At 41.2% G+C, this 24,730-nt stretch overlaps 1 protein-coding gene across 5 annotated transcripts in view; it reads right to left on the reverse strand.

The window, feature by feature from the left end:
• The window catches only part of tbc1d22b (TBC1 domain family member 22B), a 209,028-nt gene that overhangs the window by 71,755 nt on the left and 112,543 nt on the right, over window positions 1-24,730 (reverse strand). For all 5 annotated transcript variants that reach the window (XM_033042544.1, XM_033042547.1, XM_033042543.1 and 2 more), the window contains one exon: window positions 11,248-11,362. In XM_033042544.1, the coding sequence (XP_032898435.1) occupies window positions 11,248-11,362 (115 nt within the window). The remainder of the gene's footprint in view (window positions 1-11,247; window positions 11,363-24,730) is intronic.

A 24,730-nucleotide genomic window follows, 5' to 3' on the forward strand; every position in this document is an offset into this window, starting at 1 on the left:
TCTTGCTATTGAGGGAATGCAGCGTAGGTTCACCAGGTTAATTCCTGGGATGGCGGGACTGACATATGATGAAATAATGGATCAACTGGGCTTTTATTCACTTGAATTTAGGATGAGAGGGAATATTATAGAAACATATAAAATTGTTAAGGGATTGTACAGGCTAGGTGCAGGAAAAATGTTCCCAATGTTGCGGGTCCAGAACCAGGGGGTCACAGTGTAAGAATAAGGGGTAGGCCATTTAGAACTGAGATGAGGAAAAACCTTTTTTACCCAGAGAGTTGTGAATCGGTGAAATTCTCTGCCACAAAGGCAGTGGAGGCCAATGTACTGTATGTTTTCAAGAGAGAATTAGAAATAGCTCTTGTGGCTAATGGAATTAAGGGATATGGGGAGAAAGCAGGAACAGGGTACTGATTTTGGATGATCAGCCATGGTCATACTGAATGGCGGTGCTGGCTCGAAGGGCCGAATGGCCTACTCCTGCACCTATTTTTCTGTTTTATTTTCTATCAAAGATGTATATAGAGACATGGAACTGTCACAGAAAAAGACACAAAGTGCTGGAGTAACTCAGCGGATCAAGCAGCATCTCTGGAGAACATGGATTGATGACATTTCGGATGGGGCCTTTCTCTGGACTAGCAAAGGTGTGTGCCTATTTAACGGCACTCATTCATCGACCAATATGTCCTTTTAGCAAGTGGTGCAAGATAAACCTTTTGTGACTAATGCTGTGAATGTGCATTAATAAACAAGGAAATTATGAAATTGCAAAAATGTTCTTAGGAAAATTCATCTTGTAATAATAAAATAAAAATTAAGGAAAAATGAGCACTTCTATCGACAAAATACAATTTGACCTAAATTTATTAAAAAAATATCATATTTGTCTAACGTAAATCAGTCAGGAGCCAAGGGGAGAGGATTTTGATGACGCATTAGGTCCCATTACCATGGTATTTTATCTTTGCATCAAATCTCTTTATTGAAGTGAGACTTAATCCAGATTTGATTAATTATCTCAAATAATGCAACTCCCTGGTTAACACATTAGAAATCAATGGCAAGAGGTGCCTGCACGTTTCTTCGCAGACAGTAATCAAAGAATGAAGAGACAATTTGCCCTAAATATATTGACAGATTTGTACAAATGGCAGCAATGGATCGATGTTGCCCGCACACTCCCTTGAAGTACCTAGTTCAATAAACTTAGCCTGGTCATTAGCTGGAACCGGAAGTCTGGCCGACGTATTGTCAGGAAGACCACGGCTGGAGGCCTGCAGCATCCTGGGGCTTGAATGGAACAGGCACCGTTTATAACACCTAGAGCATGGACTGGACTCCTAAAATGGTGTCAAAATATGGCCTCTCTTGCACGTGGGATAAGCAGACTATTTCTGTACAATTTGTTCATCAGGGATGTGCTTAGGTATGGCAATACTCCATTGGACTGTAAGAAAATAATTTTACTGTGTGTTTGCACTGACAATAAAAGCATCGCTGAACCACCGAATAGCGGGCTCCTGAAACACGCAGCCAAGGGTGGGGATGGAAGCAAATACAATAGTGGTGTTTAAAAGGCTTTTAGGTAGGCACATGGATATACAGGGAATGGAGAGATATGGTTCACATGCAGGCAGAGGGGATCAACCAGGCATGTGTAAGAAGGAACTGCAGATGCTGGCATAAACTGAAGATAGACACAAAAAGCTGGAGTAACTCAGCGGGACAGACAGCATCTCTGGAGAGAAGGAATAGGTGATGTTTCGGGTCGAGACCCTTCTTCCATCATGATTGCCACAGAAATTTCAGCTGAAGGGTCTGTTCGTATGCTGTGCCATTCTATTTTCTGTATATGTTTTTATATTTGTCACTCTGACACGGCTGTTAGAGGTTATGGGGAGAAGGCAAGATAATGGGGTAAGGAGGGAGAGGTAGATCAGCCATGATTGAATGGTGGAGTAGAATTGAAGGGCCGAATGGCCTAATTCTACTCCTATCACTTATGATCTTATGACCTAATACATACATGCCTAACACAGACAGCTCACTATATTCTCTCGTCTTCAACGGCTAGATATATCACTGTCATGAAAGGCATGATTGTAACCACATAATAGCTGGGCTGCATTTTTCCACTTAGAAATATGACTTCTGCAATTTAAGGAGTCAAGTGTACGACACACAAAAAATAACATGACAAGTACAGTGCATTCAGATGGTATTCAGACCCCTTAACTTTTTCCACATGTTGTTACATTACAGCCTTATTGCTGTAATGCATTCAGAAGGTATTCAGACCCTTTCACAAAATGTAACAAAATGTGGAAAAAGTGAAAGGGTCTGAATACTTTCTGAATGCATGCACCATCTTTGCCTTTCCAAGTTCACCTGTCTATGGAACATAGCTCACTCTCTCTCAATCATATTTATGATAACACTTATCTTGGTCCTTTGCAAATTGAAACTGTAAATATTTTCATTTACTCTCTTAATCTCCTGCTCCCTTTCCACTTTTCTCTAATCAAAAAAACTTTCTTAACTTTTCTATGTTTGCAACTACCCTCAGGTCCATGTCACAATCACTGAGTATGTTAGAACACAAAACGTTGGAGTAACTCAATGGGTCAGCTAGCATCTCTAGAGGATGTGGATAGGCGATGTTTCAGGTTTCTGAGTATGTTGTTATCTTCATATATGTATACAGATTGGCTGCAATGTGTCATCTGAATCATTCCACTCAAGTTTCCAAGTCTGCTACTGCATTAAAAGCATGTTAATCAATATAATTAATTAAAATATCTTTGCCTATGACTGAGGGCATTAATCGGCACCATCCTGACTGGAAAATATAATGCCGGGTCTTCATCGCTACTTGGCCTGAACCTTGCAACTCCCTGCCAACAGCACTGCAGAAGTACCTTTATCAGGACGGCAGCAGTTCAATGAGGCAACACTACCATCTTATCATGGGCAATAAATGCTAATCTTGCCAGTAATGCCCAGACTCCAAAAACTAACGTTAAAAAATATTACTGGAATTTCATAGATTACACAAAATTAACCAATTTTGGAAGAACAATGGACAATGGAGAACCCGGCGTGGGGGACCACTCTGAGGAGGGGTGGGGTGAGAACAATGGAGGACTTGGTGTGGGGGCACTTTGTAACTTAGTAAGCACCCTTTATGGGTGTCTATTTGCATACCTTGGGTATATAAGCAAAGAATGTTACTGTGACCAGTCACATGAGACAATAAAGTTCAATTCATTCAATTATCTGGAGACACAAAGAACTGCTGATACTGGCTTACAAAAAAAGACAAAGTGCAGGAGTAACAGTTTTTCAGACAGCATCTCTGGAGAACATGGATAGGTGACATTTTGGGTTAGGACCATTCTTCGGACTCTTATGTATCCATTAACTCCTACTATCCATCCACACTTGGGATAACATAATACTGGGCACCAATTATAATAGCCAACATTGAAACTGCACTTCTTTAGGATGTAGGAGAAAACCAGATCACACAGGGGTTGGGGGGGGAGGGGGTTAGGATCTAACTCAGGTCAGATGAGATCAACACTGACCCCAACGGGCACCAATTATCTACCTTGATTGCTGGTGGACAATTGGAGGGATGGAAGCATGGAAATAGCTTAGCACAAACCAATTGCACTTACATCTCCCCTTGTTGGATGATAGCTGATTATCATCAAAGCCGATTCTCTTTCCACAAATGTCATCTCGGCACAAATGACATCCTACAGCACTCATTTCAGTAGGCATCTATAGACGGGCAAAAACTAGATTTGTACTAAACTGCTTCAACAGTTAATTCCAAACTCGATGGCGAGTGTTACCAAACTCATTATTCAGGCTATTCTGCAGAATCTTATTATAGAATGCCTCAGAAAAGAAAGCACTCAAGCCTGTGGAGGAGTAATCCCTTACAAAGATTTGAATCCATGTTCTTAGGTAATGATAATTTTATGTGGCATACATTTTGTTCCTCGAGAACATTGAAAAGTTGACACTCGTAAACCTTTCATATAGAGAAAGGGGAAATTGTGTGATTTCGTACATTTCAAATGCAGCATTAAGGAGATTGCAACACAGTTTCAGATTTTCGGTGTCTGGACAAACATTGACTGATTTTAGTGAACAGTGTAAGGTGCACTCTGCAAAAGATATAATCCTGCAAATACTCGCTATTCCACAACAGGCAATCAATTCAACATCTTACATACAGAGGCTTATACGATAATGGAAAAAAGCAACACATTCAACCATATAATTTCACTGAATCAATTCCTTAGCAGAATAGACACTGAAATCCATAAATCACTGACTTCACCAATTGGAGATTGATGCAAATACTCTTTCACGTTCCTTTCAATGAGTACTTAGAAGACTAATTCAGTATTCTATTTTAAATCTCAAGGACTTTATAGCTCTTTCGTGACTTTGGTCATGCTCAACTTTAAGTAAAAAACTTTGATTGGGATGGCTTCTCCAAACTAAACTGATCTAACGTGTACTCAGAAATGAAAATTTTAATCTTACAATTATTACCAACAAGGGTCAGTTGGAAAAAAAATTGGGTTATTTTATCGTCAAAATTAATGATAATAAATGTCCGATCATCGGGTTTAATTTTCATTTTAGTCAAATGTCCTGAAATGAAACAATAACATTCTTACTGCAACTGCACAACAGCGAGTCAAACCTGAGAAAGTAAGCTAATGTGGCACAATGCCAATGACCTATAAAGGTCAGATATGACAGAGGCATAGTGGAGATCATCTATGGAGAGGAACAGGGTAGACTCAAGGTTGGAAGTCCATAAATTGGAAAATTCATAAAATCACTCAATACAGTAATTATACCTTTACTGTATTATAATAAATGGTGTTGATGAGTGCCAATTAACATGAACATGTATATAATGCCTTTCCCTCCCTAATTACAATGGCACAGAATCAGTCCCACGCTCAATGGCTAGTTTTGAAGGCCTTTTATCAATAGCCGTTACATTGTTCAAGAGAGTATCAATAGACACAGATATCAATCAAAGCAATTGCTTGTCAATTTCCAAAGCAAATTTTCTGTTACCAGTTCCAACTTATTGCTAAGTTGATGCAACATCCCTTTGATTGGAGATTTTTTTAAACTATCTCTAAGTAGTGATTATTGGTAAATTATTAGAAAATAAAATTGGGGAAAAAGGCTCTGAACTGAATTATCGCTAGAAACTGAAAACTTAAAGACGTACTTCCAAAAGCAGAGCAAACTATCTAGTAAACAATGAGATTTCTACATTGTAATAACTCTAATATTAGATTGTGACTGAAATGCAAGTGCAACTATTGTGACTTTACCATTGCCACTTTAACGGTGACTTTAGTAACTGCTCATAAACTTAAACATTATGGGGAGGAAATGATTTGTAAATTCATCCATTTACTTACATTCTATTAATAGCACAACAGATTTTTTAAGCACAATAAGATTCCGATAATATGGTACTTTCAGGGTGGCACAGTTGCTGCCTTACATCGGCAGAAAACTGGGTTTGATCCTCACTACGGGTGCTGTCTGTACGGAGTTTGTACATTCTCCCTGTAACCACATGGGTTTTCCCCGGGTGCTCTGGTTTCCTCCCAAATTCCAAAGATGCACAAAGGTTTGTAGGTTAATTGGCTTCTCTAAATGGTAAATTGTCCCTAGTGTGTAGGATAGTGCGCGTGATCGGGGTAATCGCTCGTCGGCATGGCCCAAAGGGCCAGGTTCCATGCTGCATCTCTAAAGTCCAAACTTCAGTGGAGCTAAACTAGTCCATTTTCTGGACTATTGGATGTTATGCTATAAATATCCACTTTTGATTTCACTGTTTAAAAAAAAATGTTACATGGTAGTATCATCAAGTGAACCTAATGACTTTAAAAGGAGCAGCGAATGGAGTTCCTGTTTGTATATTTTAGTTTAGTTAAACCAGCCGAAACACACAACCACTGCGGACCCCTGCAAAGAGCCATACTTGCCGTGTTACTGACCCTTTGTGGCTCCCCCAACCCTGACCCACAATCTGAACCCCCATCACTCACCAGATTCCCAGAACTGTCAAGTCACCAGAAATTCTGAACAATTGGATGTTGGATTATTGAAGTTTTATACGACACTCAACCTTGCTATTTACTTGACATTAAACCAATTAAAAAGCTTTCGATTTTTTTCTCAAAGACCATCAAGGCGAAGTTAAGCATTGAAAATAATAATTGCAATTTAAAACAGTATTTATTATAAAAGATGGGGAGATATGGGGGAAGAAAAAAAGTAGTGATATGGGGAGGAGGGGCGGGTGGAGGCTACTTGAAATTCGAGAATTCAATGTTCACACCGTTGGGTTGTAGGCTATCCAAGCGGAATAGGAGGTGCTGTTCCCCACTTTACATGTGGCCTCACTCTGGCAATGGAGAGGGCCCAGCGCAGAAAGGTCAGTATGGGAATGGGAAGGGGAGTTAAAATGATTAGAATCCAGGACATCCAGAAGGCCTTGGGGGACCGAGAGTAAGGGTTGAGCGAAACAGTTGCCTAGTCAATAAATAATAGACAATAGGTGCAGGAGTAGGCCATTTGGCCCTTCGAGCCAGCACCGCCATTCACTGTGATCATGGCTGATCATCCACAATCAGTACCCAGTTCCTGCCTTCTCCCCATATCCCTTGATACCACTATCTTTAAGAGCTCTATCTAACTCTCTCTTGAAAGCATCCAGGGAATTGGCCTTCACTGCCTTATGAGGAAGAGAATTCCAGATTCACAACTCTGGGTGAAAAAGTTCCTCGTCTCCGTTCTAAATGGCCTACCCCTATTCTTAAACTGTGGTCCCTGGTTCTGGACTCCCCCAACATTGGGAACATGTTTCCTGCCTCTAGCGTGTCTAATCCCTTAATAATCTTATATGTATCTATACGAACCCCTCTCATCTTCCTAAATTTCAGTGTACACAAGCCCAGTCGCTCCATTCTCTCAACATTCCGCCATCCTGGGAATTAACTTCGTGAACTACGCTGCACTCCCTCAATAGCAAGAATGTCCTTCCTCAAATTTGGAGACCAAAACTGCACACAATACTCTAAGTGTGGTCTCACCAGGGCCCTGTACAACTGCAGAAGGACCTCTTCTAGGTCTCGCCAATGTACAGGAGGCCACATCGGGAACACCGGAAGTGGAAGTTTATCTTATAACTACAGTTATAAGTTTCCAAGCAATTTGCCTTTCCCTAGTTTTCTCAGTAAAAAACAGAAAACTAAAAATCAACGATATTCAAAGCACTTGAATTATCTTCAGAAAAAAAATATTCCTCAATGCTCCAGTGAAATGAGACATGAATATGCACAAGATCTCATTTTCTCTAATGATCACAGACATGGCTAAGATCAGCAAAAAACAAAATAGATTGGAGTGACTCAAGCTCTCTTTCTGCTATGCAGTGTATTCTACGAGTTATTAATAGTAGTAGGGCACCACAAATCAATGCAATCAATAGTCAAAAGCTGTTCCTTGCACTGGAAGATTTTAGACTTACTGAAGTATTTTATTAATACACTATTTTAATGAAGTAATTAACCTTACAAGAGCGACTGGTGTTAGGAAAAAAAAGTGGTGTACTTAATGTCTCTTTAGCTGAAATTTTGAATAAAGTCTTGCAACTAATCCTGAAAAAGGTCAAGATTATTGAGATAACATCAGCAAATAAGCTTGCTAAGCCAATCTCAAGCACATATTTTAGTATATGTATTCTGCTTGAAAATGTTTAGAGAAATCAAAATCCATTTGCTTACAACATTAGATTTTGTCATACATCTTGGGATGTAACTATAAAGGTGTTTTAAAATTATATAATTCAAGAGGTTACGCAAACCAACACAGAACCTAATGTTTAAAAAATAGATGACAAAGCAGCACAGTTTAAAATGTGAAAAGCAAATCATTGCAAGTCCAATTTGCTTATGTGATTTCATTATGGCCAACAGTGACATGATAAAATCCTCACTTCCAAAGGTGGCAATAAAATGGCCTTTTATCATTTGATATCTTGTCCATACCATACAATATATACTAGGTCTTTGACAAAAGGTGGTACATACAGATGCTCCCGGATTTATGCAGGGATCACGTCCCGCGGAGTTTTGTGTACATCGGAAAAGGATGTGTAAATTTACTGCTCAGTGAAGTGACCACGAAGGAGCTCCGACACGGAGACCACACGGGAGCTCGATGTGGAGACCACCAAGAGATCAGCCGCTGGCCTCACTGGACTGTTATCGGCTATTCACTTATTTGTGGTTTCTTGGAGAACTTCGATGAGAACCACCACTTGGATGGATTCATGAAATAACTAATGTGGATGTGCAATGCCTTGGTTAGTACATTGGCACATGTTCCTTGCTGAATTCAAGATACGATGAGGAGCATGGAGGAATTCACCTTCAGGTTCTCACAGAATGGTCTTCTGATTGATTGAAAGATACAGCATGGAAACAGGCCCTTTGGTCCACCGAGTCCACACCGTCCATCAATCACCCGTTAAACAACATTATTCTATTAATGTTTATTCACAATAAATAAAAAATACTAACTTATTTTCATGTGGCACACATCACAACCACCTCACTTCTGACGAGCAATTGAGAATCAGCAAACTGTTTCCTGAGATTGAAGGCAAGTCAGCCTGCCCCCCCGCTCTGCACTTTCTCAGTCTGTTGCTCTGTTGCACAGCTGCACAGATGGATAGATGCCTGGGAGCAAGTAATTTGCTCTGCTTGTCAGGGTGATGCATAACAGCATGCCTCTGGAAGGGGATGTTATTGTCACCATGTCAAAGACTGGTTGAAAAATACACTCTGGTCATGGACACAAAGAACATTATATGTGATTTCATTCAGAGTTACTTCAGCACAGAAACATGGGCAATATACAGTGCCCTCCATAATGCTTAGAACAAAGACCCATCATTTATTATTCTAAATCACATGGTTACAGTGCACATTATCAGATTTTAATAAGGGCCATTTTTATACATTTTGTATTCACCATGTAGAAATTACAGCTGTATTTATACATAGCCCACCCCCCCATTTCAAGACACCATAATATTTGGGATACAGCAATGCCATGTAAATGAAAGTAGTCATGTTTAGTGTTTTGTTGCATATCCCTTGCATGCAATGAAGTCTGCGATTCATGAACATCACCAGTTGCTTGGTGTCTTCTCTGGTGATGCTCTGCCAGGCCTGTATTGCAGCCATCTTTAGCTTATGCTTGTGTTTTGGGGGCTAGTCCCTTCAGTTTTTTCTTCAGCATATTAAAGCCATGCTCAATTTACTTGGCCACTCAAGAATTGACAATTTTTTAGCTTTGAAAAACTCCTTTATTGCTTTAGCAGTATGTTTAGGATCATTGTCTCTTTGTAGAATGAACCACCGGCCAATGAGTTTTGAGGCATTTGGTTGAACTTGAGCAGATAGGATGTGTCTATACACTTCAGAATTCATTATGCTACTACCATCAGCAGTTGTATCATCAAAGAAGATAAGTGAGCCAGTACCTTCAGCAGCCAAACATGCCCAGGCCATAACACCCCCCACCACTGTGTTTCACATATGAGGTGGTATGCTTTGGATCTTGGGCAGTTCCTTTTCTCCTCCATACTTTGCTCTTGCCATCACTCTGATATAAGTTAATCTTCGTCTCATCTGTCCACAAGATCTTTTTCCAGAACTGTGGTTGCTCTTTTAGGTACTTCTTGGCAAACTGTAACCTGGCCATCCTATTTTTGCAGCTAACCAGTGGTTTGCATCTTGCAGTGAAGCCTCTGTATTTCTGTTCATGAAGTCTTCTGCGGACAGTGGTCATTGACAAATCCACACCTGACTCCTGAATAGTGTTTTTGATCTGTCGGACAGGTGTTTGGGTATTTTTCTTTATTATAAAGAAAATTCTTCTGCAATCAGCTGTGGAGGTATCTTCCTTGGCCTGCCAGTCCATTTGCGATTAGTAAGCTCCCCAGTGCTCTCTTTCTTCTTAATGATGTTCCAAACAGTTCATTTTGGTAGGCCTAAGGTTTGGCTGATGTCTCTAACAGCTTTATTCTTGTTTCAGTCTCATAATGGCTTCTTAGACTTTCATTGGCACAACTTTGATCCTTATGTTGATAAACAGCAATAAAAGTTTCCAAAGGTGGTGGAAAGACTGGAGGAAAGACTAGGTGCTGAAAGCTTTCTTATACCTGCATTAAGGAGGCATTTAAACACCCCTGAGCAATTGCAAACACCTGTGAAGCCACATGTTCCAAACATTATGGTGCCCTGAAATGAGGAGACTATGCATAAACACTGCTGTAATTTCTACATGGTTAAACCAAAATGTATAAAAATTGCCTTTAATAAAATCTGACAATGTGCACTTTCACCGCATGTGATTTTTTCTATTACAAATCTCAAATTGTTGAGCACAGAGGCAAATAAAAAAAATGATGGGTCTTTGTCCCAATCATTATGGAGGGCACTGTAGATCAAGGTTGAATACAATGTCCCTTTCTTCAAGAAAATAAGATACTTGCCCTCTCGTAAAGATACATCACCACCGCTCCTCACCATCAAAAATACTCCCTCTTTCGCTGTGTACTTACTTAGCTTCCTCTTTAAGACATCGGCCTCAAATGCTCTATGTGAAAGCAAGATCTACACTTTAACCATTTTCTGGATAACAATATTTCTTCTAAATTATTTCTTGGGAGTACGAGTCTATTCGTGACAAGTTTTGAACACCTCTGCAATATTTAAAAAATGTCAACTCTGTTTTCTAGAGAGATCAAGCCTGGTTAGTCTTATCCAAAAATAAATCCTCACGGTTCTGTACCTTATAATTTTCCAAGATCTTCTCCAGTATGTTGAAAGCTTTTGGTCAGTATGATGACAATGACATGCACATAGCACCAAGTGCCAGAGGAACTCAGCGGGTCAGATAACATCTGTGGGGGGGGGGGGGGGGCAATGGACAGGCGATGTTTTCTTTCCAGATACAGCCTGACACACAGAGTTCCTCCACTTTATGTTGTGCTCAAGATTTCATCATCTGCAGATCCTTGTGTCAACACATACAAAACACTGTGAATGTGATATAACCCCTAGCCTGTTATTCCTGTCATCAGGCCATTTTTGAACGATGTCAACTTACCCACGTGCTCTGAAAGGAATACCACAAAGAAAGGAGTAACCAGGTCATTAATTCCTTGAACGTAACCACTTGCTGGGTGTCGAATGGCCCATATGAAGAGAATTCTTTCAAAGATCTGCAAAATAAAAAGCACAACATAAACTAGATAAACCTGCAGAACACTATTTCAACTATATGAATAAAATAATTTAAAAAGCAGACTTCAATAGTATTAGACATTTGTCATATATCGATATAGTTTGAGATTTCAAGTGAAACATAGAAACATAGAAAGTTGGTGGAGTAGGCCATTCGGCCCTTCAATATGATCATGGCTGATCATCCAAAATCAGTACGCCATTCCTGCTTTTTCCACATATCCCTTGATTCCGTAAGCCCCAAGGGATAAATCTAAATCTCTCTTGAAAACATCCAGCGAATTGGCCTCCACTACCTTCTGTGACAGAGAATTCCACAGATTCACAACTGGGTGAAAAAGATTTTCCTTATCTCAGTCCTAAATGTCCTAACCCTTGTTCTTACACTGTGACCCCTGGTTCGGGACTCCCCCAACATCGGGAACATTTTTCCTTCATCTACCCTGTCCAATCCTCTAAGAATTTTGTGTTTCTATAAGATCCCCTCACATCCTTCTAAATTCCAGCGAATACAAGCCCAGTCGAACCATTCTTTCATCATATGTCAGTCCCACCATCCCAGGAATTAACCTGGTGAACTATGCTACACTCCCTCAATGGCAATAATGTCCTTCCTCAAATTAGAGGACAAATTGCACACAATACTCCAGGTGCGGTCTCACCAGGGCGTTGTGTAACTGCAGGACTTCCTTGCTCCCAAACTTGAATCATTTCGCAATGAAGGCCAACATGCCATTAGCTTTCTTCGCTGCCTGCTGTACCTGCATGCTTACTTTCAGTGACTGATGTACAAGCACACCCAGGTCTTGTTGTATCTCCCCTTCTCCTAATCTGACACCATTCAGATAATAACCTGCCTTGCTGTTCTTGCCACCAAAGTGGATAACCTCACATTTACCCACATTATACTGCATCTGCCATGCTTCCGCCCACTCACCCAACCTATCCAAGTCGCCCTGCAGCCTCATAGCATCCTCCTCGTCCATCTTGTTCATGCTGATTGTTAGCATTCTGGGCTAATCCCCTTTGTCTGCTTTTGCCCCACGTCCCTCTAAACTCTTACCAGCTATATAGCCTATTTTCAGAAAAAAATTCTGTACTCTTTTAAAATAACAGAAAATGCCGAAAATAGGCCAGGTAGTAGTGAGGATTTTATGATGTAACAGTTGGACATAATGAAATCACATCAGCGAATTGGACTTGCAGTGGTTTGCTTTTCACATTTTACACAGAAATCCAGCTACAGGTTGCTGACTTTTCATCAGAATGAAGACGTTTTGGACAGATAACAAATATTAAGTTGCAGTGTGGTGTTCCTGTTCCTATACTATACTGTTCTGTTTAATAAAGCAGCCCATTGGTAAAGGCAGAAAACCCAACACAACATTCATGAGGAAAAGTAGAAGATGATGTCTCAGCCATACAATGTTGGAAAACGACTATCTCCTACATTTTGCTTTTTCACATTTACCCATCAGTTGACTATTGAAATGAAACTCCAAAATGGTAGAGTCAGTGTATTTCAGCACAATGAATTTTCAGTTTGTTAACTCATGATTATTGCCAAATAATCTCTGTAGCACTAACAATATAATTTGACAATCATGGGCACTCAGGGCTGCATGGTGGCGCAGTGGTAGAGTTGATGCCTTACATCGCCAGAGACCTTATTCGATCATGACTACAGGTGCTGTCTGTACGTTCTCCCTGTGACCGCATGGTTTTTTTCTGTTTGCTCTTGTTGGAATTCCTCCCACATTCAAAAGACGTGCAGGTTTGTGGGCTAATTGGCTTCTGTAAATTGACCCTAGTGTGTAAGATAGAACTAGTATACAGGTGATCACTGGTCGGCACAGACTCGGTGGGCCTAAGTGCCTGTTTCCACGCTGTATCTCTAAACTAAACTCCTTTGTTTTTCCTATCTTATTGCTCTTTCTATCCGTTTCACTTTCTACACGTACAATTTTACAATATCTAATCCAAATACTTAAATCCAATTCAAAACCTGACAAAATGACTGTATGCAACTGTCAGCAGGTTGAATGGCAAACATCATTTCTTCACAACTGACCTTAAAATCTGCACCATTGCTTTAGAAGTTTACTACATACGGTCAACAGGTCATGTGAAAACTTAAGTTGCCAGTAGGTACAGCAGGCATACACATCACAGAATTGAAGAAAGTCGCTGCAATGTTTTCTATATGGGAGATGGTTTAGTTTAAAGATACAGCATGGAAACAGGCCCTTCGGCTCAGTCCACGCCGCCCATCGATCACCCATTCACACTAGTTCGATGTTATCCCACGTTCTCACCTCTTCCTTCACACTTGGGGCTCTTAATCTACAAACCCACTTTGGGATGTGGGAGGAAACAGGAGTACATGCAAACGCCACAGACAGCACCCAAGGTCAGATTGAACCCAGTTCTCTGGCGCTGTGAGGCAGCAGTTCTATCTGCTGTGCCACTGTCACTTTCCAGTTACAGTACATTAAAAAAAATTCTGAAATTACAAGAATGTTTTAATGTATTTTGCTCAGTCTGCACAAAGAAGCTGGTTTGCTTTGGCACTCAATCCTCTATCCCCAAAATTCAGTCCCTTCATTACTAGTGCACCAAAATGCATTGTTGTCTTCAATTACAACTCACATCTCTGCCAGCAGCAGCCTTATGAAATTACACCTGAAACTTCCCTTCACGTTACACACTATCTGGATTGTGTTGTCATTCCTTTAACGTTTTGGGGCGCAAGTACTAGAACACAGGTTGCTATGGCTCTAAAAATGCAGCTCATCTTCATTTTCTCAAGAACAATACATTTTGCCAATTCAGCTTTAAACACATTCAGTAAATAAATCAAACATAGCAGCATGAACAAGGAAAATATGTTCAGTGTATGATTACTAGTCCTATGATATAATCTTGCTTACATTGTGGCATTTAAAACAGCAATCACACAGTTTTTAACGCTTGATCGATAACTTTATGCTGCTTTCCCAACATAATAGGCGTCTATATGGATAAAAATTGTATTGTTGGTCTTTCAGAGCGATAAGAACGCTCAAGGATTGAAAGTTATGCATTTGCCAAATTCCATTTTGCATCCAAAATCCTGAAGGAAGCCTAACCAAGGCATTGAAAATCAATGCCTTCCATGTCAAATATTTATCTCAATTTGTCGGAGGACATTGCACTGAATGCTGGCTTAGTAATATAAAGACCCTATTCCAGTGATGCATGCGGTATGTTTGCATGGCCGATATAATTCATGCATCATTTTCTCAGTAGGAACAACAAGTTTCTATATGTGATAATATAATTAATAACATGTTTATGATTCCATAACAGAAAAATGGCAGATTCTGCACTTAAAATGTGTTTTCATTTAGAGATACAGCATGGAAACTCTCCCTTCCCCTTCAGCACATCGAGTCCTCACCAACCATCTATCACCTGCTCACATTAATTCTATGCTATCTCACTTTTGCATCCACTCCGTTCACACTAGGCACAATTTACAGAGGTCAATTAATCTACAAACCCGCACATATTTGGGACAAGGGAGAAAGCCGGAGTATGCTGAGGAAACCCTGCCATGTGGTCACATAGAGAATGTGCAGACTCCACACAGACAGCACTTATAGGTCAGGATCGAACCCAGGTCTCTGGTGCGGAGGCAGCAGCTCTACCAGCTGTGGTTGTGGTTGTTTTCATTAAGCACACAAAATCATTCAAGAAATTATTTCAGCTAGAATTCTTCACACAGTGACTGGTTGTACATCTTTGAGCAGTAATCCCCTCAATCACAGCTGGCTGATGAGTGATAATAAAAAGCCTGAACTCCGTGAGTGCTGTTAAATAGCTCTAATTAGTTCTTAGCCTTGTAGGAAAAGGCAGAAAATGAGCAATAGTCCCTGGCATGTGGGATAAGGAACAAGTGCTGGTTCCATTTTATAGGATATGCCTAATTATGCTATTAATACTCATAAATCCCTGGAAGGATGAAACAAAGGCCAAAAGTGATTATCATCAAATATGCTGCAAGTAATTCAGACCTTGTCAGACATGCGGCAATGTGCAAAGGTTGCACCACTTTAAAGCCCAAGAGCTTTGGTTGTTTAATGGATTTTCCTAAAAGACAAGTCAGCAATCAAGAAGTGCAGAAGTTACACAAGTTTGCTCCTGCACATGATCCACTGAACAGCATTTTTATTTGTCATCCCAGTGGCACAGCGGTAGAGTTGCTGCCTTACGGTGCCAGAGACCCGGGTTTGGTTATGAATATGGGTGCTGTCTGTATGGAGTTTGCGCACTCTCCCTGTGACCGTATGGGTTTTCTCCGGGTGCTCCAGTTTCCTCCAACATTCCAAAGACGGGCAGGCTTGTAAGTTAATTGGCTTTTGTAAATTGTCCCTAGTGTGCAGAATAGAAATAGTGTATGGATGATCATTGGTCAACATGGACTCAGTGGGCCAAAGGGCCTGCTTCCACACCCTATCCCTAAACTAACATGGTACATGGATAGGAAAGGTTTCGAGGGATATGGGCCAAACATGGGCAGGTGGGACTTGTGTAGATGGGACTTCTTGGTTGGCATGTGCATGTTGGGCCAAAGGGGCTGTTTCCGTGCTGTATGACTCTATGACTCTTGCATAACTCCATGAAAAACAAATGCTAAAAAAAAAAAATGAGATTTTTAAGTGTAGTTTAGTTTTATAATTTTAACCCTGAACCTCAATAAGTTAAGATTTTCATTAAAATAGCATGTAGTTATTTTAGATTAATTAGTATTCTGGTATCCAATGATATCTTCAGGCAAACTAACAAAATGCTTCGAAAATCCAAATTGTATTTCCCAATTTGCTAATGGTGTAAGTTTAATGATTAAAAAATCTGAATGTTGAAGTAAACAGTGGCTCCAATATGGAAACACGAGGATCTGCAGATGCTGAAATCTTACATACAGATGCTGAGATCAGAGTGTTGGAGGAACTCTGCAGGTCATGCAGCAACTGTGGAAGCAAAGGATCGGCAACATTTTGGATTGTGATTCATTTTGGATTGTGATTCATCTATAACCAGAACATTGCTTGCCTCCATTATCCGAGCCATAATCTAGGGAAGTGGGCCCGGGATTGGCTATTGGAATTTAACAGTGTTCAGTGTGGTGACACCACTGGTGAGGGACGGTGTTCAATCCAAGGTGGGTCGTGTGCAAGCTTTGCACTGAGTTTCATGGTCAAACCCTGGTAATGCATTGAGTGCATGACATTGCTGGGGATCAGCAGCACCTGACAATGACTAGCCAGGGGTTCCGACCCAAAACCTCACCTGCTCCTTTTCTCCGGAGATGCTGCCTGACCCTCTGAGTTACTCCAGCATTTTGTGTCCATCTTCAGTACAAACCAGTATCTGCAGTTCCATCCTACACAGACACTCGCTCTCAGGTTTTCAACCACCGAGAAGTCTCGGAGCTGGCGAGATCTGCAGAGCCTAACAAAGAGGTCCCATCACATCCAACAGGAGGTGAGAAGACAACTGTAAGATCATCGCTTGCATCTGTCAGTGGGATCTTGCAACATGAACCAAGTAGTTGTAGACACATTGTTATGTACTGTGTGCTGTACAGTCTTGCCAATAACAGCAGGCAATGCCAAAGGAAGAGATACTCCAGAGCCCTAGAACCATCAGCAGAGCCTGCCAAACAGCAGGAGCAGGAGGAAGTGGCTATGCAGCAGATGTCCAAGTCAACACCACAGCTTCACATTTGAGTGGAAGGCAGCTGTATTGGCACACATTAGAATGAAACACTCCTGAACAAAGAAACATATCTCTTATCGAACTTGCAAAAACATAATCTCCAATTCTGCACTGATCCCGAGTTGAGGTGCTGTCTGTGTGGCATTCACATGTTCTCCCTGCGTCCTTGTCGATTTCCTCCAGGTGCTTCAGTTTCCTCCCACATTCCAGAGATGCACAGATTTGTAGGTTAATTGGCCTCTGTAAATTGCCAATAGTGTGTAGGGGGCGGATGTAAAAGTGGGATAACACAGAACGGGTCATCGATTGTCAGCATGGACTCGGTGGGCCGAAGGGCCTGTTTCCAGCTGTATTTTTCCATTCAATTAAAACCGCGTGACCCTATCATATACTGATCATTATCAACATCAAAGTGCACCAATAATCAGACAAAGGCATTCACTGGAGATAAACATTTTATTCTTTGGACTTGGGTACTGATTATTACACATCAGTGAATGAAACTCCAATGCAATTATTGGAATAGCCTGCTACACCAAGTGTACATGCTTTACCAGAGGAAGTGGCTACGGCAGGTACAATAACACTTGGACAGGTACATATAGTAACAAGAGACTGCAGATGCTGGTTTATACAAAAGAATGACACAAAACGCCGGAGTAACTCAACGGATCAGGCAGCATCTGTGCAGAAAATGGATGGGTGAATTTTCAGGTCCCAACCTGAAATGTCACCCATCCTTTTTCTCCAGAGGTGAGGCAGCATCTCTGGAGAACATGGATCGGTGATGATTTGGGTCAGGACCATTCTTGAAACTGAAGACCTGAAACATCATCTATCCATACTCTCCAGAGATACTGCCTGAACCACTTAGTTACTTCAGCACTTTGTGTCTTTGTCAGGGACATGGATAGAGAAGGTTTAGAGGGATATGGACCAAACATGTGCACTAGGGTCTATACTATCTTGCTCTGAGAATAGTAGGTAGACAAAACTGCTGGAGAAAATCAGTGGGTGAGCCAGCATCTATGAAATACATAATAATTATAATAATAATATATAATAAAAAATGTAATTGATGCTGCCTCACCCACTGAGTTTCTCCAGCATTTTGGTCTAACTTCGATTTTACCAGCATCTGCAGTTCTTTCTTAAACATGCTCTGAGAATAGTGTCACCAAATATGATTGCTTAAGGAAAAATTTACTTCAGATAGAAAACTAGCATGGCACTGGATAGTCAATAGGAGATGAAGCAGCCACACTAGGTGCAATGTGAGTACAGATGACTTAACAGAGGAGAGACAGAATCCTCCCTTCGCCATGATTTCCAAGAGGGATAAGGATAAAAATATCAATGATAAAATGGAATTAGAAGTAAGGATTTAGAAAGCAATGCAAACCATATACATAAATTAGACACGGAACTAAACTCAATGATGACACAGGAACTGTAGATACTGGAATCTTGAGCAAAACACAAAGTGCTGGAGTGGCTCAGTGGGTCAGGCAGCATCTGTGAAGGGAATGAACTGATGGCGTTGAGACGGAGTTTAGTCGGGAGGAGAATGCTGGAAAAGCTGGGGATGAGACAAAGTCTGGTAAGTGATAGGTGGATACAGGTGAGAGGAGTGGGATTGGCAGATGGGTGGAGTAAGTGACAAAGGCTAGAGGAGAAAAGGTGACAAAAGGGTGTCAGATAAGGAAAGAAGAGGAGTGAAGTATAAAGCCAGCGGGAGGGAGATCGGTGGAGGACCAATTGCTATTGTCCTGGATACATAACACAAATGGGATATAAACAGATACCCTGCAGTAAATAAGCAGTAGAGATGAAAACAGAGAAAAGTCAGTTATCTCATATATAATCTGAGGCCTCTGGTGTCTAGAAAATATATATTTTTTGTTTACTTCACTGTGTTTATAGCTGCAAAATATTTCAGTCCTGTTCACATAATATGCCTGTCAAGTTGATAAGTGAAGAATTTTCTCAAACAAAATTGCAAACAGTATTTTGTTTTAAGATCAAACCAATTCCCTCCTCACTTTAAATAAAGTCAAGAAATAAATCAGGGTAACTGTTTTACTCATGTGTCCCAGTTGACAATTTTAAATGAATGGTGAGAAGATCAAACCAAAGTGAAAACCTCAACGGAGAATAGTGTGACATTGCAGCATGAGGAGAGACAAATGTGTGAATTAGGTTTGTTTTGTGCTATACAGGCACTATAAATCTGGACTGGGAAACACATGGATAGGCAGGGATACTTCTGTCATCAAGTTTGCTGTTAAAGCTACAATGCTGGAAGAATCGGCTACAATAAACACACAGATGACAAGGGCCTTGTTGACAAGTGAGCAGAGATTTTGAAAATAAATACAAAAAGAGGCAGTAATAGATAATCCATTGGTACAACATTCAGAAGGGGTCAGTGGAACGTGAACGCAGCTCATGTTCAGAAGGCACACTAGCAGAATTTGACCATTCGGCCCATTGAGTGTACTCTGCCATTCAATCATGACTGATCTATCTTTCCCTTCTCCTGCCTCCTCTCCATAATCGTTAGCGCTTTTACTAATCAAGAACTTGCCAATCTTCTCTTTAAAAATATCCACAGCCTCCTCAGCCGACTGTGGCAATGAATTCCACAGATTCACCACCCTCTGACTAAAGAAATTCCTCCTTATTTTCTTTGTGAAGGCATGTCCTTTATTCTGGGAGGACTTGCTGACTTAACATATTGGCATCCCAATATGTTGCTGACTTAACATATTAACATCCCAAGTAATTAGTCCCAGTCTCTTGCTGATCATCAAGAGACTGGGACTAATTACTTGGGATGGAAGTTGGTAAGGTCAGAGGTGTGTGCTTTAAATGAACCTACAAAGGATATAAGAGAAATAAAGGAGGAAACTATAGGCTCAACAGTTGAGTCCAAGGTGACAGCACAGGAAAAACAAAGTAAAGGAATTCTGAAGGACTAGACTGGAATAGGGAATGACAAATTGTTTTGTCGCAGAGAAGATAAATCAATGGGAGCTGATTAATAGGAGGGTTTCATTAGGTCAAAGAAATAAAAGGCAGGGATGATGGCCTGTGGTGGTTAAAAACTGTAAATCTAATAATCAGTTCAGAGTCTGACGCAGCCGTCAAAACATACGCTAGGACGGACACAAAGAAAAAACAAATTATTCAAGTCTGCTTATAAAGCAAAATTGGGATTTATATACCAAAAGATGAAAACTACAGCATATTTACACACACACACACACACACACAGTGTGTATATATATATATAGAAACATAGAAAATAGGGGCAGGAGGAGGCCATTCGTCCCTTCGAGCCAGCACCACCATTCATTGTGATCATGGCTGATCATTCCAAATCAATAACCCGTGCCTGCCTTCTCCCCATATCCCTTGATTCCACTAGCCCCGAGAGCTCTATCTAACTCTCTCTTAAATCCATCCAGTGACTTGGCCTCCACTGCCCTCTGTGGCACGAAATTCCACAAATTCACAACTCTCTGGGTGAAAAAGTTTTCTCAACTCAGTCTTAAATAGCTTCCCCATTATTTTAAGACTGTGGCCCCTGGTTCTGGACTCGCCCAACATTGGGAACATTTTTCCTGCATCTAGCTTGTCCAGACTTTATATGTTTCTATAAGATCCCCCTCATCCTTCTAAACTCCTTTGAATACAAGCCTAGTCTTATCAATCTTTCCTGATATGACAGTCCCACCATCCCAGGGATCAATCTCGTGAACCTACCCTGCACTGCCTCAATCACAAGGATGTCCTTCCTCAAATTAGGAGACTAAAGCTGTACACAATACTCCAGATGTGGTCTCACCAGAGCCCTATACAACTGCAGAAGAACCTCTTTACTCCTATACTAAAATCCTCTTGTTATGAAGGCCAACATTCCATTAGCTTTCTTCACTGCCTGCTGTACCTGCACGCCAACTTTCAGTGACTGGTGTACAAGGACGCCCAGGTCTCGCTGCACCTCCCCCTTACCTAACCTTACCCCATTGAGATAATAAACTGCCCCCTGGTTTTTGTCGCCAAAGTGGATAACCTCACATTTATCTATATTATACTGCATCTGCCACGCACTGCCCACTCACTCAACCTGTCCAGGTCACCCTGCAACCTCTTAACATCCTCTTCACAGTTCACACTGCCACCCAGCTTTGTGTCATCCGAAAACTTGCTAGTGTTGCTCCCAATTCCCTCTTCCAAATAATTAATATATATGGTAATCAGATGCTGCCCCAACACTGAACCATTCTGAAAAGGACCCGTTCACTCCCCATCTTTGCTTCCTGCCTGCCAACCGTGTGTGTGTGTGTGTGTGTGTGTGTGTGTGTGTGAAAGCATTAAAAATAACAGAATATTGAAGCAAGGAATTGCAGATCATGGTTTACAAAAAAGAAATGGAGTAACTCAGTTTCCCCCCCCCCTCCATTACGAAAAAAGATGAAACAGTAAAGATTAACATTACAAGATTTGAACTAATACGGGTTTAAGAAGCATGTTATATCCCAATACAAAGATGTACGACTATGAAAATGAAGACAAAATGAGAATGCCCGATTGATCTGCATATAAAATTGAGCAACTGTAATAAGTGCAATGATCTATGTTTTTATATTACAAGCAGCACGACCTTTAATTGCTTATTTTGTGGGATATTGCAATTTAAGAATTCTTGTAAAAGTTGAACACACCTGCAACCACTTTGACTTTAAATTTGTGCATTCAACTTCATTTATTTCACTCATTTAATCATATACACATCTTGAGGACATCACTAGATGCACGTAAAGTTCTGATACTTGAAAAAATATTTTAATGCTGTCGCAAAACCATGTAAAAAAACTGGCATTAAAAACCAGCAAATATCATTAAGTCCTGGCAAAAAATGATTGTGCATGTAAAAGATTAAAAATAAAAATGCAAACCATTTCAATTTGCAGAGGAAAGGAAGGAATTCTTTATTTTGCATCAGCAGCACAGAAATATTCCTCTGTGAAAATAATTCATTCCTGTGGGACAAGATGAGTCTGGACCCAATCTCCTCCTTGACTCCTCGTCCAATCAATCCCTTCGTAGATGAATTCCCCAAACACTTGCCAGCTCCTGTCCCAACTCTTCCCCTCACCTCCCTCGATAAACTATCTCCTCCTACCCCATCAGTCTGAAGTAGGGCTTCGATCCAAAATGTTGTCTATCTATTTCCATCCACTGATGCTGCCTGACCCGCCGAGTTCCTTCAGCTGGATGACACAAAGCTGGGTGGCAGTGTGAGCTGCGAGGAGGATGCTATGAGGCTGTAGGGTGACTTGGATAGGTTGGGCGAGTGGGCAGAAGCATGGCAGATGTAGTATAATGTGAGGTTATCCACTCTGGTGGCAAGAACAGGAAGGCAGATTATTATCTGAATTGTGTCAGATGAGAAGGGGTGGTGCGACGAGACTTGGGTGTGCTTCTACATCAGTCACTGAATGTAAGCATGCAGGTACAGCAGGCAGTGAAGAAAGCTAATGGCATGTTAGCCTTCATTGCAAGAGGTTGGAGCTTAGGAGCAAGGAGGTCCAAATGCAGTTGTACAGGGCCAAGGTGAGACCGCACCTGGAGTATTGTGTGCAATTTGGGACCCCTAATTTGAGGAAGGACATTATTGCCATTGAGGGAGTGCAGCGCAGGTTCACCAGGTTAATTCCTGGGATGGCGGGACTGACATATGATGAAATAATGGTTCGACTGGGCTTCCTTGTATTCGCTGGAATTTAGAAGGATGTGAGGGTATCTTATAGAAACATATAAAATTCTTAGAGGATTGGACAGGCTAGATGAAGGAAAAATATTCCCGATGTTGGGGGATTCCAGATGCAGGGGTCACAGTTTAAAAATAAGGGGTAGGCCATTTAGGACTGAGATGATGAAAATTGTTTTCACCCAGAGAGTTGTGACTCTGTGGAATTCTGTGGAATTCTCTGAAGGCAGTAGAGGCCAATTCACTGGATGTTTTCAAGAGAGTTAGATTTAGCTCTTGTGGCTAAGGGAATCAAGGGATATGGGAAAAAAGCCGGAAAGGGGTACTGACTTTGGATGGTCAGCCATAATCATATTGAATGCCGGAGCTGGCTCGAAGGGCCGAATGGCCTAAGCCTGCACATAATTATCTATGTTTTAATGTTATTTGCTCGTTTCCAGCATCTACAGTTTCTCTGTTTATCTTTAACATGATAGCAATGTCAGATGCATTCAATCACGCACTCACACTTGTTCAGTTATCTGCTCCTCACACACCAGCGGCCAATTAAACTACAAATCCGCACATCTTTAGGATGCGGGAGGAAACCGGAGTACCCGGAGGAAACCAATGCAGTCACAGGGAGAACATGCAAACACCACACAGACAGCACCCGAGATCTGGATCAACAGTGAGCCTGTTGCCTCACAGGACCGGGGAAACAGGCTCACTGTTAGCTTAGTGAGTCTTTTCATCAAATGAAAGTTAGCTATCAACCTCATTGAAACTAGATAGAGTGAATGTGGAGTGGATGTTTCCACTTGTGTGAGAGTCTAGGATCAGTGGCCGTAGCCTCAGAATAAAAGGACGTACTGTTTGAAAGGAGGAGAATAGGAATTTCTTTAATCAGAGGGTGGTGAATCTGTGGAATTCATTGCCACAGATGGCTGTGAGGGCCAAGTCAATGGATATTTTTAAGGTGGAGATTGACAGCTTCTTGATAAGTAAGGGTGTCAGGGGTTTATGGGGAGAAGGCAGGAGAATGGGATTCAGATGGAAAGATAGATCAGCCATGGTTGAATGGCAGAGTAGACTTGATGGGCTTAATTCTGCTCCTGGAACTTATGAACTTATTCCAGAAATGAATGAATGCCAATAAAACGAAAAGTGGAAATTTTCATATTACAATAAAAGAAACATAGAAAATAGAAAATAGGTGCAGGAGTAGTCCATTCGGTCCTTCAAGCCATCACCGCACAAGAAATATTCACAATACTTAGATAGCACTCCAAGGTTCACTTATCAATCCAGTTTCTTTTTTGAAAATGAAACTATTTACTAAATAAAAAATGGAATGACATTATCAGGCATGTATAATAACTTCTCTGAATTATACAGAATTGAAATGATAGCATTGCAGTTAATCTTGTGGCAAATTCCAGCCTTTTTGTATCAATGGTAATGAAAGAAGAATTTTAACAGGAAACTAGACCAGGTGCGGACCCGTTGGGCCCCATTCCTCCAAGGCAATATTCCACCACTGACCCATAGCCCCCAACTGCACAGGCTCGGCTGAGGGGTTCCCATTGTGACGCCAGAGATCCCTGTTGTGACGCGAGTCACTGCAACCCTCCCCAACTGCGCCTCGCCATCCCTCTTCCTACCCCTATCCTCCTCCATTCGCCCTCATCCCCACGCATTCCCTCCCCTACTCTCCCTCGTTAATTCCTCCTCATCCCCAGCACCCTCCTCTACTCACCTCCCCCACTGGCCTCCTCTCTCTCTATAGCCCACTCCCCCCCTCCTCTCCATCTACCCCCCTCCTCCC

This window comes from Amblyraja radiata, chromosome 24 (genome assembly GCF_010909765.2).
Source record: "Amblyraja radiata isolate CabotCenter1 chromosome 24, sAmbRad1.1.pri, whole genome shotgun sequence".
NCBI classification, from domain to species: domain Eukaryota; kingdom Metazoa; phylum Chordata; class Chondrichthyes; order Rajiformes; family Rajidae; genus Amblyraja; species Amblyraja radiata.